General features: G+C 54.1%; 1 protein-coding gene across 6 annotated transcripts in view; it reads right to left on the minus strand.

Annotated features, from left to right (window-relative positions):
- Nucleotides 1–12,102, minus strand: part of CD276 (CD276 molecule) — a 34,034-nt gene that overhangs the window by 6,731 nt on the left and 15,201 nt on the right. For 4 of the 6 annotated variants that reach the window (XM_037745540.1, XM_017548057.2, XM_017548056.2 and 1 more), the window contains exons 2-7: nucleotides 11,132–11,264; nucleotides 6,800–7,138; nucleotides 6,302–6,616; nucleotides 5,400–5,738; nucleotides 4,920–5,216; nucleotides 894–1,028 (exon numbers count right to left, since the gene is read on the minus strand). In XM_037745540.1, coding sequence (XP_037601468.1) covers nucleotides 894–1,028; nucleotides 4,920–5,216; nucleotides 5,400–5,738; nucleotides 6,302–6,616; nucleotides 6,800–7,138; nucleotides 11,132–11,210 — 1,504 coding nt within the window. In that variant the 5' untranslated portion in view covers nucleotides 11,211–11,264. Of the gene's footprint in view, nucleotides 1–893; nucleotides 1,029–2,971; nucleotides 3,075–4,919; nucleotides 5,217–5,399; nucleotides 5,739–6,301; nucleotides 6,617–6,799; nucleotides 7,139–11,131; nucleotides 11,265–11,489; nucleotides 11,668–12,102 lie in introns of those variants that run through there. The other 2 variants (XR_005203323.1, XM_017548058.2) reach the window with 2 other exon arrangements.

The following is a 12,102-nucleotide window of genomic DNA, read 5'->3' on the forward strand; positions in this document are numbered from 1 at the left end:
CAGCCTGGAGCCCACCACACCCATCCAGAGACCATCCACCCAGCCTGGAGCCCACCACACCCATCCAGAGACCATCCACCCAGCCTGGAGCCCACTACTTACCCAGCCAGAGACCATACACTCCACCAGCCCACCTACCCATCACCTCACCCATCCCCTCGCTCAGTAGCCCTGCCAACCATCAACCTCCAACAGATGTAACCAGCCAGCTATCCACCCACTATCCTTCCACCTGTCCACCTCACAAGTACTCACCTCTCTCCAGCTGCCCACTCTCTTCTTCCCTCTCTTCCTGACCCCCAGTCATCCCCAGCCTCTGACTACCCATCTACTCTCATGCATTTGTTTACCCACCAGGGTCAACTCACCACCCACCTATGTCCTCTCACCCAGTTACCAGTCAGCAATGCCAGCTCAGACTGACCCTCAGCCCCACAAACAGCCGCTATTTCAGATGCTCTTGCTCTGAGGCAGGCACGTTCCTCCCCAGTGCCATGCACGCCCCTGGCATGCCCATATTTGTGCTGCTCAGCTTCCATGTTCCATCCTGCTCTCTCACACACGCTTGTGAGTTATACTCTCACAGGCACACTTGTTTGCACAGACACACTCATCCCCTTGTAGCACTCGGCCTTACCCCCCCACCACCTTCTGGTCACACTCATCCACACTCATCCTGTGGTATTTGCACATGGACAGGCAGGCTCATGCTTGTTCACACACACATAAGACATAGACTCAAGGTCATACACAGACAAATCCAGCCCCATGTGCACATTCACACTCATTCTGTCACTGGAAAGTAACTACTGACAGCAAAGACACAGCAACATACCCCAAGACACATAAGTGCGCACACACACACACCCACACACACACACACACACACTCACCTGCATTCTCCTCCTCACAGCTCTGTTTGATCTTTCTCCAGCACACAACAGCCAGGGCCACCAGCAGTGCAACGAGACAGACAGCGAGCCCCACAGTCACCCACAGGGCCTCCGGGGGGAATGTCATGGGCTGCCCTGGGAGGAAAAGTAGGAACAGTGAGACTGTCGTGTCTGGCCCCATGTCCCGGAGGACAGCACCATCCGGCTCCAAGTGTGAAGAGGGGCTCCCAACCTCATTGGGCCCTAACACTGTGAATAAAGCTCACTTAAGTTCCCATAGCCCCTTCCCCATACACTGTCCAAGCCCTGACACAATCCTGGCTGATGTAGGCATGCCTCAACTGGGAAGAGTTGAAGAGTCTGTGGTTGAATGATGCTCACGAACCTTCTATGGCTCCCTAGTGACTTTAGAATAATGCTTCCAGCTTCTCAGAGTGATTCAAGGACCTCTATAACCTGGCTGCCGTTACCCCCCACCGAACTTTCTTTCTAATTCTCCTGTAGGAGCCTCAGCTCCAGCCAAACTGATGTCTTAACCATTCTCTCCAGAAGCAACAGGCTCCTTGCAGCCTCTGTACTATTGCTATCAATTTCCCACACTCTCCCCTAGCTCAGTATTCACCTCCTCCAGAGGCCCTCTCCGACTGCTCCAGCCCCACCTGGTGACATCTCCCATCCTATGAATTGGGAGGCAGCAAACCACAGCTCACAGTCCAAAGCCGGCTTGCGGCCTGCTTTTGCACAGTCCACAAACTAGTGATGGTTTTTACATTTGTAAAGGGTTACCAAAAAAAGATGGGGGAAGGCGGAGGAGGAACAGAAGGAGAAGCAGCAGCAACAGGGGTGGTGTGTGGTCCGCAAAGCCTAAAAACATTTACTCCCTGGCCGTTTACAGAAAACATTTGCTGAGCCCTACAGACAGATGAGGTCACTGAGTGGGCTGGAGCCAGGGCTCAGAGTTTTCGATGGAGTCAGGTAGGTGTGCAGGGGCCTTGAAGGGGAATATTTACATGAAACACTGAGGCCCCTCCTGTTAGAGATCTCCTGTTAAGAGGGATGAAGCTGAGGAGTGCAAACCTGGGCAGGGCCAGCAGCTGTTCTGAGCATGGCCTGTGTGGCTCCACCTTGCACAGCATCTTCCAGCCCAGCCCCTGTACTCAGCTGGGTCCTGGGCAGAGGTCTAGAGAGGAAAAGTCTTAACCAAAGACAGTGCTGCTTTCCTTTCCTCTCTGGAGACAGTGTGTGCCCAGGGCCGCAGCAGCTTCTGCAGGAGGCTCTGTCAGCGCAGCGTGCGGTGCCATGAACCCGTCAGCAGCAGAGGCCCCAGCACAGAAGCACCTGGCACAGGGATCTGCAGACGTCACCCTCAATAGGCACCGTTGGCAACACTGCTGCTCCAGCCATTGGAAGCAGAGGGATCCATCACCCCAGTGATGAAGAGAGGTATGCAGAAAAGGAGGGCAGCAGCTGATGTGGTGGCCAGGAGGGCCCGTGCACAGAGCACACATTAAAAAGAGAAAAGCAACAACCCGGAAATCCCATCATGGGGCTCTGGTAGCAGCGCAGGCAGCAGAGCCACAGAAATACTCAAGGGGAGGGTCTCTTTCTATGTTCCCTCTTAGCTGGTGTTGTCCCTGGAACACATATTAGATTTGCCCTATTCACCCAAGAAAGGACAGAGCTAGGCCTCAGGCCACGTCTCCTGGGCTTGCTCCATAAATCCTCCTCCGAGAGGCTCTGCATAGCACACTCAGCTTCACTAACTTCATCAGGTATGGGGGAGACCAGCTAGAGGACTGAAAGTCTGAATCCCAGAATATTTTACATGACACAAAGCTGCCTGAAGCAAAATACAGGTCAAGGGCTCCAAAGTAGGCCAGACCTGCTGTAACACAAACAGGAGGCTGGCTGGTGGGGAGGAGAGGAAATTAGGCTGAGAGGCCAAAGTTGGATTCTGATCGTGGCTCATCTCCTCACTGCGGGGTGCTGAAGCCCAGGTCTACAGATCCACGGAGGAGTTTAGAGAGGCCGTAAACCCTCCAAAGTTATATATGCAATCTGCTGCATCGATCATTTACCTGATTTTCAAAGAAGGGTCTGACTCCCAAAGATTCAGAACCACCGTGCCAGTCTGTGACCTTGGGAAAGATACCCCTTCTCTGTGGACCTCAGTTTCTTCACCTGTGAAATATGCTTGGCAACAATGGCCTCAATGAAATCATTTTCATTTATTTTATTTTAGTTAGTTTTTGAGACAGTGTCTTGCTCTGTCACCCAGGCTAGAGCGCAATGGCACAATCTCGGCTTACTGCAACCTCCACCTCCCCGGTTTAAGCGATTCTCCTGCCTCAGCCTCCTGAGTAGCTGGGACTACATGTGCGTGCCACCACATTCGGCTAATTTTTATATTTTTTAGTAGAGGCGGGGTTTCGCCATGCTGACCAGGCTCGTCTCAAACTCCTGACCTCAAGTGATCCGCCTTGGCCTCCCAAAGCGTGGTATTACAGGCATAAGCTACCATGCCCAGCCCTAAATTTTTTTAAAAAAAGCACTTTAAATGCTAGTTACTCATGTTTAAAATAGAGAATTTTCTCTTAGGTGAGATAAACATTCTCTTTGCAATCGCATTTGTACGCATAAGTCCTTTCTGCACAGCACTGCAAATATCCAGCTCAGCCCAGGGTGCAAATGACCACAAAGTCCCCTTATCCTTCAAGGCCTTTTCAGCTGCCACTTGCCCCTGGAGGTGTCCTCACTATCGCCCTCCCTGCTCTGAAAGCTTCCTATCCTCTGCCAAGATTCTGCTTATTTTCTCCTGTGAACAGTATTTTCACGGACCATATGCTATTCTCTAAAAGGTCAAGGACATGGCTCAGAACATTCAAGAGCTCAGGGCAGCTACACTCTCCCAGAGAGCACAGACCCATGGGTTCTCCAGGAAGGAAGTGTTTTCCGTCTTGGGGAAGGGATGGGCAGAGGGAGCACAACCTTGGCAGAAGGAAACACATAAGAGAGGAGGAGGAGTGAGCCTGAGCTCCAAGCAGATGATGCGACAGGCCCTGGCTCTGAGCTTGTGAGAAGTGGGGACTGCATGGGACGCAAGAGGGAGAGGACAGGAATAAGTCAGCGAGTCCCGGGGTGTGTGGAGACCTGGAAACTGGGTGCGAGATCAGAACTTGCATGGGCTGGGGGTCAGGTGGAAGTCGTCGGAAGATGAGAGGACAACCAGACAGACAAAACCTGCTGTCCTGACCTCACTGTGCTCCAGGATGAGGTCGCTGGGAAAGCTCAGTTGGCCCAGGGAGAGATACTGAAGAGCCAGACCGAGCACATCGGCCCAGGAAAAGACTGACTGGAGGCCTCGCGGGGCCAAACACAGACAGAGATGGCGGCTCTTGGCCTCAACCCTCTTCAGACCCACAGGGACAACGGGTGCCCACCAGGCTCGTACCTGGAAACTAAGAATCGCTAAAGGGATGGCCTCTATCTGGTGTTTGACCACATGGGGGCAGCAGAGACAGCCCCGGCCCATCCAACTGCTGCCTGGGTGGAGCTCAAGTCTGCAGGAAGAAAAGCTGACGTTGACTCAGGTGTCAGGGACTCACTGGGGAGGTGCAGCTGTCATTCAAGGCTTCGGAATCCGATGGTGCCCACTGACCCAGAATACCTTCCCACCACCCAGAGGAGTTCCTGTTGGAGAGCACACCCACACCAAGTCCCCTGGGTCATGCCTTGTGGCTGCCCCAGAATTCCTGCCCATGCCTCCAAATTCCAGGCAGGTACAAAGTCCTCTGCATAAGAGGCTAAGTGCCACGAAAAGTACTCTTAGGAAGGCAAACATTATAAATGGTTCTTATCAGCTCGAGTCCCTTAAGGACTTGTAGGAAGAGTGTGAGCCCCTGAAGTCTATGAAAGGGATTTTGAAAAAGTCTTCTGGCCACCCAAACCTATGAAAATTCCAGCTTAGGGTCCAGTAAAGAGGCAGTTACTCACTCCGTCCTTCCCCAGCTGTCCATCTGTCCCTACCTGTGATGGTTACGGAGCCGTGTGCGTCCTGCTGCAGCACGGGGTTGCGCACCAGGCAGCTGTAGGTGCCATTTGCACCCAGCACCACCCGCAGGACGCTGTGCACATCGAACAAGCCCTGCTCGTTGGCCATCTGAGACGTGGTCACGTTGCTGGTCAGGGGCGCACCCTGCCCGTCCTGCCAGAACACCTCGGCCTCAGGGTAGCCCCGGTAGCTGGAGCACGTGATGGTCACCGTGTCCCCGGGCCGCAGGTCCTTGTTGGGCTCCAGGGTCATGCTGGGCTTCGAGTAGGGAGCTGGAGGTGACAGAGGGCGGGGTCAAAAGTAGGGCAATGGCAGAGGAGGAAGAGGATGCATGAGGCTGAGAACAGGAGTCAGCACTGGGGCTGGGGCTCTGGGGGCAGTGGTGTGGCAGGGGGTGGGCTGCAGGGGGAATGGAGGGTGAACCAAGGGGAAGGCGTCTCCCTCCCGGCACTCACCAGCCACCTGCAGGCTGACCGCAGCGCTGCCGAAGTCCCGGATGCTCACGAAGCAGGTGAAGCTGCCCTCGTCTGCCACACGCACGCGCTGCAGCCTCAGAGATGCGTTGCCCTGCACCAGCAGGTCCGGGAAGAGCGCTGTGCGGTTGGCATAGGCACTGCCCTGATCCCGGCCCTCGGCGAAGCTGTGCACCAGCTGTTTGGTGTCTGTCAGCTGCCAGATGAGGTTGAGCTGTGCCAGGCTGAAGCCAGGCTCAGGGGAGAAGGAGCAGCACAGGGTGGCATCGGTGCCCACCAGGGCCACCACCGGGTCTTCAGGGACCTGGACCTCTACGGCTCCTGGGTGTGGAGGCAGAGGGGCAGATGGTGAGGAGGTGGGACTCTCCAGGCTACCACCCGAGTCCCCCCGACATCTTCCCCCATCAACCCCCAGACCCTGTTCCATCTTCCTATTTTCTTGTAGACACAAAAGCAGATTGAGCCTGGGGACTCCCAGGTATGGAGTCTCCCCAGTCCTCTGAGAACAATCACGGCAGGTTGACCTTGGCTGGACCAGCTCAATCCCAGGGGCCAGGCCTGGGGCAGGTAACTCTCACAGGCTCCAGCCCTAGTGAATCCCGCACTGCCACCAGGACTTCTTTCCTCTGTCATCTGGCTGCTGACCCAGATGTGGCTCCAATCTTCCCAGAGGCTTCAAGTCAGGAGAGCCAAGAAGGCCTGTGATGGCTCAGCCCCCAACCCATCCAATAGACACCCACACTTCCCTGTGATCTTTCTTCCTGTCATTAGAAGGCAACTTGCTGTTCTGGGAGATTGAAGGTGGGGCCAGATTTGGAGCTCCCAACCCCTGCTGATAGAAGCAGAACCCCCCCACCCCCAGGGGGACATTTAAGCAAAGAAACCTGTGGGGCTTCTCTGGGGTGTGATGGTCACGGAGCCGTGCGCGTCCTGCTGCAGCACGGGGTTGCGCACCAGGCAGCTGTAGGTGCCATTTGCACCCAGCACCACCTGCAGGACGCTGTGCACGTCAAACAAGCCCTGCTCGTTGGCCATCTGCGACGTGGTCACGTTGCTGGTCAGAGGCGCACCCCGCCTGTCCTGCCAGAACACCTCGGCCTCCGGGTAGCCCCTGTAGCTGGAGCACGTGATGGTCACCGTGTCCCCAGGCCGCAGGTCCTTGTTGGGCTCCAGGGTCATGCTGGGCTTCGAGTAGGGAGCTGGAGATGGCAGAGGGTGGGGTCAAAAGCAGGGCAATGGCAGAGGAAGAAAAGAATGCATGAGGCTGAGAACAGGAGTCAGCACTGGGGCTGGGGCTCTGGGGGCAGTGATGTGGCAGGGGGTGGGCTGCAGGGGGAATGGAGGGTGAACCAAGGGGAAGGCGTCTCCCTCCCGGCACTCACCAGCCACCTGCAGGCTAACCGCAGCGCTGCCGAAGTCCCGGATGCTCACGAAGCAGGTGAAGCTGCCCTCGTCTGCCACGCGCACGCGCTGCAGCCTCAGGGATGCGTTGCCCTGCACCAGCAGGTCCGGGAAGAGCGCTGTGCGGTTGGCATAGGCGCTGCCCTGGTCCTGGCCCTCGGCGAAGCTGTGCACCAGCTGTTTGGTGTCTGTCAGCTGCCAGATGAGCTTGAGCTGTGCCAGGCTGAAGCCAGGCTCAGGGGAGAAGGAGCAGCGCAGGGTGGCATCGGTGCCCACCAGGGCCACCACCGGGTCTTCAGGGACATGGACCTCCAGGGCTCCTGGGGCAGGGGCAGTGGGGGAGATATAAGGGGGACTAAGGAGGGGTGGGAACTCTCTGGGCCTCCCTAGTCCCCCTCCCTGCCCACACTAACCCCAGACCTGTCCATCCCTCCTCTTAGGCCTGAGACGCAAAGTAATTTATTGTCTTAGGTCCTCATTCAGTCAAGAATATAGTGAGTACCTACAGGTGCCAAGCATAAGAGTCAGAAATGCAACAGAGAGCAGTACTAAGGTCACATCCCTACAGAACTTACTTTTTTTTTTTTTTTTTTTTTGAGAAGGAGTCTTGCCCTGTCACCAGGCTGGGGCACAGTGGTGCAACCTCACTGCAACCTCTGACTCCTTGGTTCCAGCAATTATCTCCTGCCTCAGCCTCCCAAGTAGCTGGGATTACAGGAACATGCCACCACGCCCCACTAACTTTTTTTTGTATTTTTAGTACAGACAGGGTTTCACCATGTTGGCCAGAATGGTCTCAATCTCCTGACCTCCTGATCCACCCACCTCAGCCTCCCAAAGTGCTGGGATTACAGGTGTGAGCCAGCGCACCCGGCCTAGAACTTACATTTTAATGGGAGAGAGGGACAAATGAGCAAACAGTTTCTCATCAGCATGTGACTAAGGTATGTGAAGAAAAGAAGCCAGCAGGTTAGTCAGTAAAGCAGCAGCTTTTCAAAAATCTGGCAGGTACTTTACACCTGCCTGCGCCATGTGCATTTCCCATGAGTGTAAGTTATTTTATAAATTGGGGAGTTGAAAAGGTATCCATCAAAAATGTCAATAGTGGTTTTCTCTGGAGGAGAGAGAATCACAAGTGCTTTTTCTTTTTTCGCCCCTTTTCCTAAAGAAACACGATTTGTTTTTATACAAGAAAGAATACCTGTAACTTTAAATATGGTGGTGAGGCACGTGCTCTTTAAAGAGATTAAGCTGAAATTTACAGGGAATGAAGAAGGGCTGACATACAGAGAGCCCCAGCAGGTGGAAGGCCCTGAGTATTTTCACTGGCCTTCCTTTTGAAAACATCAGGGAGTGTCCAGTGTGGCAGACACATGGATGGGAGGGCACATCCCACCCAGATTGAAGATGACTTTGAGAAACCAGTGAGGAACCTAAGTTTTTCTATGAGTAATGGGAATCAATCATTGGAGAATGTTTTAATCAGACATTATCTGAGTAGCAATGCTTAACACTCACTCTAGCTCCTCTTTGGAGACTGGACTGTAGTAGGCAAGGGGTAGGCCAGTTAGGGGGCTATTTCAGCCCTCCCTGTAAGAAGTGATGGTGGTGTGGCTTCAAAGGGTGACAGTAGGGAAGGAGAAACGGACAGATTCAAGGTTTATTTAGGAGGGAGAATCAACAGGACTTGCTGATGAGTTAGAAGTGAGGGGAAAAGGCTCGGAGCGGGAGGCTGAGGCAGGTGGATCACCTGAGGTCAGGAGTTTAAGAGCAGACTGGCCAATATAGTGAAACCCCATCTCTACTAAAAAATACAAGAAAATTAGGCACAAATGGTGGCGTGCACCTGTAATCCCAGCTACTCAGGAGGCTGAGGCAGGAGAACTGCTTGAACACAGAAGGTGGAGGTTGCAGTGAGCTGAGATCATGTCATTGCACTCCAGCCTGGGCAACGGAGCAAGACTCCATATGAAGAAAGCAAGACTCCATATCAACAAGCAAGACTCCATATGAAGAAGAAAGGAGGAAGGAGAAGGAAGAAGGAGAGGGAGAGGAAGAAAAAGAAGAAGCAGAAGCAGCAGCAGCAGAAGAAGCAGAAGAAGGAGAAGGAGGAGAAGGAGGAGGAGAAGGAGGAGAAGGAGGAGAAGGAAGAGGAGGAGGAGGAAAAGGAGGAGGAAGAGGAGGAGAAGCACGAGGAGGAGGAGGAAGAGGAGGAGAAGGAGGAAGGGGAAGAGGAGGAAGAGGAAGAGGAGGAGGAGGAAGAGGAAGAGGAGGAGAAGGAGGAAGAGAAGGAGGAGAAGGAGCAGGAGGAGGAGGAGGAAGAGGAGGAGGAGGAGGAGAAGGAGGAGAAGGAGGAGGAGGAGCAGGGGGAAGAAGAGGAAGAGGAGGAGGAGCAGGAGGAGGAGAAGAAAGGGGAGGAGCAGGAGGAGGAGGAGGAAGAGGAGGAGCAGGAGGAGGAGGAGAAAGGGGAGGAGCAGGAGGAGTAGGAGGAAGAGGAGGAGGAGGAGGAAGAGGAGGAGGAGAAGGAGGAGGAAGAGGAGGAAGAAGAAGAGGAAGAGGAGGAGGAGGAGGAGGAGGAGGAGGAGGAGGGAGGGGAAAGCAGGAACAGGCATCCCAGCTGTCCAGAGTCAACTCCGCTCCCAGAGACAGAGACAGGTCACGTCCAGAGCCAGAGCTGGAGCCTCCTGCAAAAAGCCCCTGGGGCAGAGTCCCCTGCTCCCATCCTGCCCTCCATTCTGTGGAGTTACCCTGCAGCCTCCCCACACAGTCACCTCTGTCTTCATCCTAGTTCTTCTTCTAGAGCCCTGGATAGCTAGGCAGGGGTCCTGATAGCCTTTCTTTTGGGGAAGCAAGCCCCCGCCCGGGCACTACCATTCTCAGGTAATGGTTAGACTGTGTGCTTCAAGCACTGGCAAAGCAGGCACACTCAAATGTGTGAAGTTCAGCCCTGAAACAACGCTAACTAAATACAGCACTCATTAAAGGTTTCCTGCATTTAGAAAAATAACACCAATTTTATGGTTGTTATTATTATTATTGAGACAGAGTTTCGCTCTGTTGCCCAGGCTGGAGTGCAATGGCACAGTCTCAGCTCACTGCAACCTCTGCCTCCCAGGTTCAAGCGATTCTCCTGCCTCAGCCTCCTGAGTAGCTGGGATTACAGGGCATGCCACCACGCCTGGTTAATTTTTGTATTTTTAGTAAAGATGGGGTTTCACCAAGTTGGCCAGGCTGGTCTCGAACTCCCGACCTCAGGTGATCCGCCCACCTTGGCCTCCCAAAGTGCTGGGATTACAGGCGTGAGCCACTGTGCCTGGCCTATTATTTTTATTGTGAATCATACACAGCATCATAGTCTTTGCAGTACATAGAGGTCTCTAAAGTTCTTAAGCTAGCTTTGGCTCTCTTGCTACAACCCCTGGTGCCCCAGGCCACATCAGTCGGACCAGGGTGCCCCTTGTAGGGGGCATTTGGGGGAATGAAACCTGGTAAGTCACCCATATAAAATCTTTTCTCACTCTAAAGAAATCAGAACAGCCATGGGTAGAGACAGGCATCACTCCTTTATGGCCATAAGATGGCGCCAGACACTCAGCTTTGTCATCCCCCGTGGTGGCAGCATCTCGGAGCAGATACTGATAAGAATTTGTAATATGAGAAGGATATTGTTATTAAAGTAGCTATTATTATTGAGTGCTTCCTGTGTGCCAAGCACTGTGTGGGGAGATTCACATCGTTTATTCTACGCAGTTACTGGGTACCTACCATGCAGCAGCCGCCCTGGCCCTGGGATGGACCCTACTCTTTGAACAGGGAAGAAGCAAGCAAACGTCAGGTGGGGGTGCATCTAGGAAGAGCAGCCCAGGGAGGCCCGGAATAGGGAGGAAGGAGCGGCGGTGTGCTATGTTATACAAGGTAGCCAGGAGAGCCTTGCGAGAAGGTGACATTGAGCAAAGACCTCAACAAAACAGGGGACCCAGTCATGCAGATGTCTAGGGGCAGAAAGTTCCAGGCAAAGGCAGAGAAAAAAGTGTGTGCAAAGGTCCTGGGGCGGGTGGAGGGTGGGGGGAGACACACAATGTGTTCAAGAAATAGCACGATCACGTTTATCACTCATGTTCCCATTTTACAGACAAGGAAATGGAGGCTAAGAATGGTCAAGTGAGTTACCTACTGGATCCCAGAGGTGGAAGTGAGGTATGGCCCTGCTGGCCAGAGCTGGCTTGGCAGGACCCTGACAGGCATGGCCACCCCCTCCCCAACTGCCACAATCACTGTCCCTCCCCGCCAGTCCCCCACGATGCTCCCCTCACCTGTAAGGCAGAACCACAGTGCTCCCAGAGCTGCACCCACGTGCACATCCAGGCCAGGGCGGCCCCGCTGACGCAGCATCTTCCCGTGAAGCAGCTGACAGCTGGGCTCCCCGTGGTGGAAGACTGCCCCTGCCTGGGAGGAAGAGGATGCGAGGCCTTTGTCTCCAAAGGTTTCCCCAGGCCCTCTCTCACCTCATCTCTCCTGGACCGGAGTGAGGAAGGCTGCAATTGCCCACTGGGAGGCTTCGTTCCCATACCCCTCAGGGCTCCCTGCTGAGGGATGTTGGTGACAGACGCTTGGCAGGGAGTCCCTGGGGAGGTCTGACAGGGAAGATGGCAGGGGGCAGCTGGGATCCACCCTATCAGCTAAGACGTTAGTATCCAAATATAAAGAAGAGGAGGCAGGTTGGCAAGTGAAGGCAAGGTTGGCTTGCTCTGGGGCTAAGATGTGTGCAGATCGATTTGGCAGACAGTAGCTGGTAGGGGCTCCCAAGGGGGCCAGACTTAGAGGTGGGCTGACAGGTGCGAACTGTATCCTAAAGACAGCTGAGGGCCACTGAAGCTTCCTGAATAAGGGAAATACATGGTCAGAGCTAAGCTTCATGAAGATTAATCTGACAGCACCCCCACACCCCATCTGACGGGAGGGCATGTTTCAGCCAGGTCACACAGGGCTTTGAGAGACCAGTGAGGAATTTAGGTTTTTCTATGAGTAATGGGAATCATTGGGGATCATTTTAATCACACATAATCTGGGTAACAATGCTTAAAACTCACTCTAGCTCCTGGGCACAGACTGGATTGTAACAGGGCAAGGGAGAGGCCAGTTAAGAGGCTATTTCAGGCCAGGTGCAGTGGCTCATGCCTGTAATCCCAGCACTTTGGGAGGCCGAGGTGGGTGGATCACTTGAAGCCAGGAGTTTCAGACCAGTCCAAACAACGTGGTAAAACCCCATCTCTACTAAAAATAC

The sequence above is a fragment of the Cebus imitator genome, unplaced genomic scaffold, assembly GCF_001604975.1.
Source record: "Cebus imitator isolate Cc_AM_T3 unplaced genomic scaffold, Cebus_imitator-1.0 Scaffold203, whole genome shotgun sequence".
In the NCBI taxonomy this organism is placed as follows: Eukaryota; Metazoa; Chordata; class Mammalia; order Primates; family Cebidae; genus Cebus; species Cebus imitator.